At 43.3% G+C, this 11458-nt stretch overlaps 1 protein-coding gene across 1 annotated transcript; it reads right to left on the bottom strand.

The window, feature by feature from the left end:
- Positions 1-5017: 5017 nt before the first annotated feature.
- On the bottom strand, positions 5018-6221 carry LOC108203373 (uncharacterized). The gene is made up of 2 exons (XM_017372281.1): positions 5868-6221; positions 5018-5629 (listed from the first exon to the last, which is right to left on the bottom strand). Exons 1-2 carry the CDS (start codon positions 6219-6221, stop codon positions 5018-5020), a joined length of 966 nt encoding a protein of 321 aa, XP_017227770.1.
- Between the last annotated feature and the right edge of the window lie 5237 nt (positions 6222-11458).

The following is an 11458-nucleotide window of genomic DNA, read 5'->3' as shown; positions in this document are numbered from 1 at the left end:
ATTTTATGAAAAAATTAATATATTAATCTTTGAAAACCCCAAATAATTACTTTTACATAAATTTACTTATTTAATCAATTTTTTAAACTTATTTTAAAATTTTAAATACATTTAGTTTTATAATTACATATTTTTTATTTTAATAAAAAATAATTATTTTATTTTTAATTATATTTAAAAAAAATAGTATATATACCTTATAATAGCCTAAGCTAACATATTTGCATGAATGTTGCAACCTCACACAAGTTCTAGCAAAGGCAACATCACGTTTGTTGTTAAGCTAACATAAAAAACAAAATGTTGTGATAGGGTAAAGTTGGTATGGCTAAGGTAACATAACCTAGCAGCATTCACGACTGTGGCGTTGCGATAGGCCATTTATGGTGTAGTGAGAAAAAGGCGCGAAGTCAGTGATTCGGACAACAACTACGAAGATGGTATAAATACCAGCGCGCCGCCTAAGGCGCGCCCTTTTACAAACAAAACACATCTCCGTATTTAACCTATCTTCGCCACATAATGTGATTTTATTTTATTTTTCTTTTTCTTATACTTGTGCTCGCACTTATTTGCTTCCGGCTTAAATTATCTTTAGTTCCCATGACGGCGCGCCTTCGGTATGGAGGACGCGGCGTTGCACATTTGTATAAAAGGCTAGAATTCTGACTTCTTTTCTCTTTATGTTCATTGTGCAGATGTGACGCGTCCTAGCTTGTTCACTCGCAAGAAACCTACTCCTCTTTCTCAGGCTCAGGGCGCGCCCTCGGGCTCCAAGCCACCTCAGGACAAATCCGCGCCCTCCTCACTGGTCAAGGTCACTCCTGATGTTCCTGAGCCTAACACCGAGCAGCCCAACAAGAGGCAAAAAGCTAGGGACATTGGTGACACCAATGTAACTGAAGAGGAGCTTTATCAATGGAGAAGGAAGACCCAAGAAGACAAAGATTCCTTCATCTTAAAGGGCACCTCCGAGTTACTAGTCCATCTGCACCACAGGGAGTAGCGTAGGCTCGAGGACGCGGCCAGCATGAAAAAGGCAGAAGAGGAGCTGACCAAGCTTAAGGAGGACTTCAAATCACAAAGGGTCCAGCTGAAGAAGGCCACAAGGGGTGGAAGAATTGCCAGAAAATATTAACTCAAGCGAAGGCGCGCCTTGAGCCCTTGGAAAAAGAAGTTGAAAGCTTGAAGAAGTCCAAAAAAGCCTTGACTACTGTCAATAATCAGCTTAAATAAAGTCAAGCCTCCCTCACAGTTGAGGCAAAAGAGAAGATCGAGGGCGCGGCCTTCAATGAAGGTGTTAACAGCTATGTGGCAACTTTTCTGGCGGGCGCGCCTGAGTTCGACTGGGCCCCTAAGTTTGGCTCTGGGATTGCCAAATTCATCGAGGACTTCAAGGTTGAGAAACCGGGGCTCATTGCCTTTAAAAAAGCAGAACTCGAGGGGATCTTGGCCGGCGAAGCTTCCACCAGCCAGGCGGTTGAAGAACAGGCGCGCCCTCAGGAGAATGTCACGAAGCACGCGTCCAATACTCAAGCTTGTTTACTTCATTGTTTATTTATTCCAAACTTAAGCATATTCTGAGGAGCGGGCCCACTTTTAATGCCTCGCAAGTTGTATTTGACTTAACGTTATTTTGAATGGTCGCCTCATGGGCGCGCCCAACTTACTTTGCACGTTTTCACTACGTTAATCTACTATCTCATCTTGCTAGATTATTTTTTGTTAGATGCGTTTACGTTTTGCTATATACATAGGGACTTTCGAGGGCGCGCCCTTTATGGCCCGTTATCTAGCCTTTTATATCATGTTTATGTTGTTTCCGCACATATTTTGGCGTATTACATGCTTAGTATAAATGGAGGGCGCGACCTCGGCTTTTGTTGCCTCGCAAGATGTAACAGATATCTAGTTGATGTCCCATACTTTGATGGCGCGCCTTCATACAGGCCATGCATTGGCTATGGATTTCCAATTGGCATGCTTAGTTACATGAGTTTATTATGTCTAGCATATATATGCGTTATTCCTGACTGTTATAGGTACCATATCACGAGGAGGGTAAGCCCGTTTAAAGTGGCTTTAGGCTATTTTAGATGAGCGGTTTAAGGAAAATGTTTAACACATCTTTGTATGGGAAGTAGAGTGGCTCAAGGCCTTTATTAAAGATGATTGAAACATAATATGGCCTTTGGCCCATAACTAAATACTCTGAAAATAATGCGCTCGAGTACGAAACCGCACCCGTCCCGAAGAGTTGTTAACTCCAAGGGGACATAAAAGGACTAGCAAGAGCCTTAGCTAGGAGAGAGCAATATATGTACTACTCCCCTACACTAGGGATGATATTCGCGTCATTGCTAGTCTATGCAGCCTTCGGCTACTGATAATATTTCTTCAAATGTTCCGCGTTCTAAGGGCGCGGAACAGGCTTTCCATTTAGGTCTTCCAATTTGTAAGTTCCTTTCCATAGTATGACTTTTACCCTGTAAGGGCCTTCCCAATTTGCACCGAAAACTCCATGCAAGGGGTTCTTGTAATTAAGCACAACTTTTCTGAGAACATGCAAGATCCCCAACCTGGAACGGATGAGCCTTCACCTTGCTGTTGTAATACCTCGCTGTCCTCTGCTGGCAAGCGGCCAATCGTATCTGTGACGTAGCCCTGATTTCCTCGATCATATCCAAGTAAAGTCTATGATTGGCGTCGTTGTCGAGTTTGTCAAAGTAATCTCTTCTGAACGATACAGCTCCAATCTCTATTGGGACCATGGCCTCGCATCCATAAGCTAACACGAACGGTGACTCCCCAGTCGTGGTCTTAGGAGTTGTGTTGTAAGACCATACCACCATTGGGAGTTCCTCAGGCCAGTTTTCTTTGCTATCCTCCAGCTTCGTCTTCAGCGTGTGCTTGATGATTTTGTTCACCGCCTCTGTCTGTCCGTTGCTCTGAGGGTGCACGGGTGCGAAGTCCTTCTTGATACCAAGGTCATCGCAAAGGCCCCTCAGCTCCTTGCTATCAAATTGTTTTCCGTTGTCCGAGATCAGCTTGTAAGAATTCCAAACCTGCAAACAATGGAGTTAAAAACGAAATCTTTTATCTTTTTGGTTGTGATGGTGGCTAAGGGTGCGGCCTCCGCCCAGTTGGTAAAGTAGTCCACGGCTACAACTGCATACTTCACACCTCCCTTGGATTTAGGGAGTTCCCCAATCAAGTCGATCCCCCATATAGCAAAAGGCCATGGACTGGTCATGGTGGTTAAGGATGTGGCTGGGTTATGGGTAATGTTGGAAAATCGTTGGCATTTGTCACATGCTCTGGCAAAGTCAAAGGCATCGCTCCTCAAGGTTGGTCAGTAGTACCCCTGTCTTAGAATCTTCATGGCTAAAGAGTTACCCCCCCCCCGAATGATTTCCACAGATGCCCTCATAGACCTCCCTCATCACATGGGTACACTCGTCTCCATCTATACACTTCATTAGCAGCTGATTGAAAGGTCTCTTATACAACTCCCCGTCATACTCCACATACCTAACCACTTTATATCTTAGTCTTCAGCCCTCGGCCTTATCCTCATCAAGATTACCTTCTTTGATGAAGTTCCATATAGGGGTCATCCATGTCGGACCTTCGGATCTGTCTTCCACCTCCATTACATCCAGCTCGGGAATGCTAGGTATCTCCTGAATTTCCAAGCGAATTACGCCCAACAAGGCCACGTCTTTCTGAGATCCTAATTTTGATAAGGCATCAGCGCCTCCGTTGAACTCTCTAGGTACTTTGTTCACCTGTACTTCCTCGAACTGGTCTAACAACCTTTGGACACACTTAAGGTACATAGCCGTCTTAGGCCCCTTAGCTTGATACCCCCCTTTAATGTGTTCTACTACCAACATCGAGTCGAGCTTCACAACGAGTCATTTTACTTTCATTTCAAGAGCTAATTTTAAACCTCCAACTAAGGCCTCATACTCTGCTTCATTGTTGGATAGTTGGAAGGTAAAGTGAATCGCATTCAAGAGTCTATGTCCTTTGGGACTTACCAGTACTATTCTCGCGCCTGTTCCTTCATTGTTCACAGCTCCGTCTGTGTGCAATATCCACCATAGTTCAGGGATTCCTTCCTCAGGGGCGCCCAGTTGTGATGGTAGGTCAGGGTCGTATTTGATCAACAGGCCAGAGTTTTCCCCATCTTCGGGAAACTCCAAAATAAAGTCTGTTAAGGCTTGCCCCTTGATGGCGGTTCTTGGTTTGTAATCAAGATCGAATTGTCCCAACCGGCGTATGCATGATCTGTGGTATGCGGTTCTGACCTCCACCTTGTGTGCTTGGAAGTAAGGTCGTAACTTTCGAGTTGCATGTACCCAGGTGTATACCAGTTTCTCCATACTCGTGTAGCGAGTCTCCGCATCCAGCAACCTCTTGCTCACATAATAGATCGGGGACTGACCTTCTGTGTCCTCCTTTACCAACACGGCACTAATAGAGTAATCTGAAACGGCTAGATAAAGGATAAGTGTCTCACCTTCCTGAGGTTTGGCTAAGAGGGGTGGCTCGCCCAACTGTTTCTTGATTTTCACAAAAGCATCCTCGCATTCCACTGTCCACTCAAAATCTTTAGAGACACCTTTGATGGCCTTGAAAAACTCCTTGCACTTCTCTGAGGACTTTGACACAAACCTGTTTAGGGCGGCTATTCTTCCCGTTAGGCTTTGTACTTGCTTGATAGTAGTTGGGGACTTAATATCCAACAAGGCCTTGATTTTCACCGGATTGGCCTCAATACCTCTGTGATTGACCATGAAACCGAGAAATTTCCCCGACTCTATCCCGAACACACACTTCTGGGGGTTGAGCTTCATCCTATACTTCCTCAGGATCTCGAACATCTGTGACAGGTGAGTCACATGATCATTGGCTTTCTTGGACTTGACCAACATATCATCTACGTACACTTCCATGGTCTTTCCGATAAGATCCTTGAACATCATGTTTACCAACCTTTGGTAGGTCGCGCCTACATGGATGAGCCCAAAAGGCATGCCAATGTAACAATATAGACCTCTATCTGTGATGAAGGAGTGTGCTCCAAATCAGGCTCGTACATGGGAATGTGATTGTATCCCGAATAGGCATCCATGAAACTAAGGAGGGCATGACCTGCTATCGAGTCTACCAGTTGATCAATTCTAGGGAGCGGAAAGCTATCCTTGGGGCACACCCCGTTGAGGTTAGTGAAGTCTATGCATGTGCGCCATTTCCCATTTGGTTTTTCCACGAGTACTGGGTTTGCCAACCATGTTGGGTAAAACGACTCCTTTACTAGTCCGGCTTTCATTAGGCGATCTACTTCCTCCTGTAGGGCCTCGGCTCTTTCTCCACTTATTGGTCTGCGCTTCTGCCTAGCACCTTTTTTGGTAGGGTCGATGTTAAGATGGTGGCACATAACGGCTGGATCGATCCCTATCATATCCTCATGACTCCTAGAAAACACATCAAGGTTGGCTTTTAGGAATTTTAGTAGCTTGCTCCTCACCTCAGGACTTAGTCGGGACCCTATTTTAAGGACCTTGTCATCACTCCCCGGTGTAACTTGCACCTCAACTGTGTCTTCAACTGGCTCCGTATTCTGCACATGCATGGGTGGTCTAGGGTCTAGATCAAAATCAAACTGATGCGGAGTTTCCTTGTGATCTGAGGGCGCGCCCTCGGTGATCTCTTCAATAGGTGAGGGCTAATCCAACTCCATGACAACCTTTCCTTCGTTTAACTTTCTAACTTTCTTCTGGTGACGGGACATGAGGCATGTCCTCTGTTTCGCTATCTGGGTATTGTACAAGGTAAAGGGCATTGACTGTCTATTCTACCTTTGGTGATCCTCCCCTTCTATCTCTAAATCCTTTGACCGACCGGCTGTAGCAATCGCGAGACTCGTACTGACTTCCTTTCACACAGCCAACTCCCTCGGGAGTGGGGAACTTCATAGTCAGATGGTAGATAGAGGTGACAATTCTCATGTCCTTCAAGATGGGACGTCCTATGAGTGCGTTGTGTGTTGATGCTTGGTCGATGATTACAAATTCAGCCACTTGGGTGGCTACCCGGGGGAACTCTCCTGGGGTGACTGGCAAGCAGATGGTACGCTTGGCTTTGATGGCTTTTCCTCCAAATCCATATAAGTATAGGTTTTCCACGGTCATGTCCTTATCTGGTAGCCCCATCTTCTTATAGGTGTCGTAGTAAAGGATGCTGACTGAGCTTCCATTATCCACAAACACTCAAAGGACATTCCAGTTTGCAATGCGGATGGCGACTACCAAGGCGTCGTTGTGAGGATGGTGTACCCACTTAGCGTCATCCTCAGTGAAAGAGACGTCCATAGTTTCTCCTCTAAACAATCTTGGAGGCCTTGCCGAGAGATAGTTCACATTGGTCAGCAGGTTGTCCCTTGCTTCTTTAGCGTACCTCTCTATTGCTTTTCGACTTCATCCACCGATGTATGGACCGACAAATATAATCCTGATACAACCCTCTCTCGCAAATTAAACGTCGGCTTGCTTCTCATCATCCTTGCCTACTTGTGACCTCCAGCGGCCGCGTCTCTTTGGTGGGTGATCAGTTCTATACTTCCTTACCCACTCGGTCAAGTAACCTTCTCTGATCAACTCTTCAATTTCCTCTTTAAGGTGTCTACAATCCACGGTGTTATGCCCGGGTGATTCATGGAAGTCACAATACTTCTTCTTATCTTTGGTGACGCCGTGGGGAACGGGTTGTGGCCTTCGGAAAGGGACCTTGTCCTTATTTACAACATAAATGTGTTTGGATGTGGCTGCCAATGGGGTGTATGTGCCTGGTGTAGGAACAATCGGACCTTGGTCCTGCGTTTTATGATACTAATTAAAAGTTCGAACAGAATATTAACCTTAATCGCTACGGCGCAAGCGATTCAAATCCACGTCTTCTACTGTATTCCTTGATTCTCCTTGGACGAAGTGTGGCCTTCGATCTCCCAAGGTGTGCCTCTCGTTCAAGCTCCGAAAACCCAAAACCCTAGCTGTCTCCTTGGGAAAAATGTCTGCCTCTCTCTGACTCTAGGATTAATTTGTTTTGGTGTGTCTTTCAGCTTTAGGAGAACGAGAATATATATAGGCTACAGCAGGGATCATGGATCATTAGGTCAGGCCTTCCAATGACATTCCGGGCCAGGCCCAATGTCATTAAATATTAATTCTATCCACTAAAGAACTAATATTTGCACTACCTTTCCTAATTCCGTAAATTAATTATTTAATTCGGCTCCCATATTAATTGCTTATAAATTCCCCATGTTTAAGATATCGCATGTCCATTAATTAAATTAATTTATGACAATTAATTTAATTAATATCTTTTATCCTTGATCATCCACTCAACCTTATAATTATGCAAGAACAAATCTGCCTGCAGGACTAAAGCATAATTATCTTTATGAGCTTTCAAGAGGACATCATCACCCGAATATATTTTTCGGACACGGTTTCCTTTTATAGTCAATATCCCACTCTGTATATAATGTCATTGCCCAATACATAAATTCGTAATTTAAAATAAATTACTTAATTTATGAGTCAAGGCATGTGCATTAAATACAAGTGTCAATCACTATATCCGAATTAAGAACTTAAGCATTAATAACATCATAGAATCTTAGTTCTTTATTGTCAGAATTAAAGAAACAATTATTCTACTATTTTGATCCCGTTCAATATACACAAAGTATATAAGTATTATTCAATAGTCAAGATAAACTATTTCCAAATAATACTTCAGCCGTTCCAGTGGTTTGTCTAACACCACCTCGACTGTGAACCCTTATTATATTATATAAGGAGTCTGACAATCTAATCTTCTGCTATCCCATTTGATACTAGATTGTCTACAATATATAATATACAGACAATGTGAAAACATGCATTCAAGATCCTCAAATAATTGTTATATACTTCAAACGAATATTTCAGTATAACCCTAACAATCTCCCACTTATACTCAAGATATTCTTTGAGTATATCAGTGTTTATTACAAGCAATCCACTACCAACTATAATAACTATGTGACCAAGTATCTGACTCATATCGCTTCCACGTGCTCCTGAAAAGCCTTAGCTGGTAAGCTCTTCGTGAAAGGATCTGCCCGGTTATCCTTCGATGCTATGTCAGCCACAATGATATCTCCTCGCTTAACGAACTGTCGTATGAGGTGATACTTACGCTCTATGTGTTTCGCTGCCTTATGGGCCCGCGGTTCCTTGGTATTCGCCACAGCACCAGTGTTCCTTGGTTCCTTGGTATGAGGTGATCCTTATCCGTCTGGAAATCCGAATCGGTATATCCCAGAGGCACTAAATTAGAGGACTTGTAAACCAGCATATACTCCTTAGTCCTTCGCAGGTACTTGAGTATTGCTTTTACAGCACTCCAATGTTCTTGTCCTGGGTTTGACTGGTATCTGCTAACCATGCCCACGGCAAAACAGATAACAGGCCTCGTACATAACATTGCATACATTAGGCTCCCACATGCCGAAGCATAAGGAACTGCCTTCATGTTCTCTATCTCCTTAGGTGTCGAAGGACACTGCCTCTTTGATAGAGTAACTCCATGTCTGAAGGGTAAATTACCCTTCTTGGAGTCCTGCATGTTAAAACGAGCTAATACGTCATCTATGTAGGGCTCCTGAGATAAAGCCAACATCCTTTTCTTGCGATCCCTTATAAGTTTGATCCCAAGGATGTATGCTGCTTCACCTAAGTCCTTCATTTCAAATTGTTTGAACAACCATGCCTTTATTGAAGACAACATCTTAACATTGTTTCCAATGAGTAAAATGTCATCAACATAAAGCACTAGAAAAACCACTGCATTTCCCTCACATCTCTTATACACGCATGCTTCGCTTGGACATTGATCAAATCCATATGACTGGACTGCCTGATCAAAGCGAATGTTCCAATACCTAGAAGCTTGTTTAAATCCATAAATAGACCTCTTCAGCTTACAAACAAGATGCTCTTGGCCTTCTTTAATGAATCCCTCTGGTTGCTGCATATAGATGGTTTCCTCAAGATTTCCATTAAGGAAAGCTGTCTTGACATCCATTTGCCAAATCTCATAATCGAGATGAGCTGCTATAGATAAAAGAATACGGATTGACTTAAGCATGACTACTGGCGAAAAGGTTTCCTCATAATCGATACCTACTTTCTGAGTATACCCTTTCGCAACAAGTCTTGCTTTCCAGGCTTTCACCTTTTTGTCTGATCCCCTCTTTTTCTTGTAGACCCACTTACATCCAATAGGTTTTACACCTTTGGGTGGTTCCACGAGCTCCCAGACCTGATTAGAATACATTAATTCCATCTCAGAATCCATTGCCTTTTGCCAAAGACTTGCATCTTTGTCCTGTATTGCCTCTTCGTATGTCCGGGGATCATCATCATGTTCACCAGAGACCAAGTCCGAAGACTCTCCCAAAAACATGAATCTGTCGGGCTGTCGAACAACCCTCCCACTACGACGAGGAACTGTTGCGGTATTAGTGACCGGTTGCACAGTCTGCTGTAGTTGTTCTACTTGTACTACAGGTTCATTATTCGTCCCTCCCACTAGTTCCTCTAAAACGATACTACTCTTGGGTTTGTGATTCATTATATAGTCTTCCTCTAAGAATCTTGCATTGGTGCTAACAGTGACATCCCGATCCTTAGGACTATAAAATAAATAACCTTTTGTTCCCATGGGGTAGCCTACAAACAGCTTTACTTCTGTACGAGATTCTAGCTTAGTCGCGTTCTTGTTCAGCACATGTGCTGGACAACCCCATATCCGAATGTGTCTCAGACTCGGTTTGTCCCCGGTCCACAATTCTAAAGGGGTTTTAGGAACCGACTTAGAAGGTACTAAGTTCAGAAGATAAGCTGCTGTTTCTAAGGCATGTCCCCAAAAGGACTTGGGTAAATCCAAATAACTCATCATCGATCTAACACTCTCTAAAAGAGTCCGGTTCCTTCTCTCTGCTACACCGTTCTGCTGGGGTGTGCCTGGTGCAGTCAACTGGGATTCTATCCCATTCTCTGATAAATATTCCCTGAATTCCCCAAGCAAGTATTCGCCACCACGATCAGATCGTAGTGACTTGATACTTTTATTATGTCGCTTCTCCGTTTTAGCTTTGTACTCTTTGAATTTCTCAAAGCACTCAGACTTACGGCGCAACAAATAAATGTATCCATATCTAGAATAATCGTCAATAAAAGTGACGAAATACTCATAACCACCTCTTGCTTGGATATTCATAGGTCCACACAAATCAGAGTGAACCAATCCTAACACTTCTTTGGCTCTATTCCCCTTTGCCTTGAAAGGCCTATTGGTCATTTTACCTTCCAAGCAGGATTCACAAACTGGAAATGGCTCCACTGCCAATGAGCCTAAAGGCCCGTCTACTACCAGTCTTTGAATCCTCCTCAAGTTAATATGACCTAATCTCAAGTGCCAAAGATATGTTTGGTTCAAACTAGAAGGTTCCTTTCTTTTATTAGAGGTAGAAGATGTGTTATTCAATACCCTATGTTGTAGTTGCAGTGCGGGTTGACTAGGATTAATTATATACAAATTGTCTTGCAATGTACCAGAACATATAATCCGTTTATTCATCATAATAGAAACATTACGATCCAAACAAACATTATAACCATCCATAGCAAGTTTAGAAACCGAAATCAAATTCCTTCTAAAAGAAGGTACATAAAGACAATTGTTCAAAACCAAAATCCTATTAGAACCAAAAGATAAATGAATAACTCCTACTGCAACTACTGCTACTTTCGTAGCATCTCCCATGAACACGTAGATCTCACCATCTCTAAGCATTCTGGATTGCTGGAACCCCTGCATAGAGTTACAAACATGATCAGTGGCTCCAGTATCTACACACCAAGTGCTCATAGATATAGCCGCTACAAATGTTTCTGTAACTAGAGAAAGAGACATACCAGTATCGTTTGTCTTCTTAGGAAGAGGACAATCCTTTTTCCAGTGACCCGACTGCTTGCACCGGTAGCACTTCCCTTTAGGCTTTTTCACACCACCTTGAACTCCCACTGCCTTCACAGCTTTCTGTGTCTGAGCCTTTTTCTTCTTCTTATTGCCTTTCGGCTTAGAGGAAGAACCTTTCTCAGCCACATTCACTTGAACACTCTGGCGAAATAATCCTTCAGCTGCCTGAAGTTCTGTCAGCAGTTCCGCAAGACTATACTGCCTCTTGTTCATGTTGTAATTCAAGCGGAACTGCTCAAAACTCTTGGGCAAGCTCATAAGGATAATGTCAATCTGGGTTTCCCCGTCAAGCTCTGCACCAAGGATCTCTATCTCATTCAGATGTGACATCATCTTGAGAACATGATCCCTTACAGGT

This window comes from Daucus carota, chromosome 4 (assembly GCF_001625215.2).
Source record: "Daucus carota subsp. sativus chromosome 4, DH1 v3.0, whole genome shotgun sequence".
In the NCBI taxonomy this organism is placed as follows: domain Eukaryota; kingdom Viridiplantae; phylum Streptophyta; class Magnoliopsida; order Apiales; family Apiaceae; genus Daucus; species Daucus carota.
This window is presented reverse-complemented; position numbering and strand designations above follow the sequence as displayed.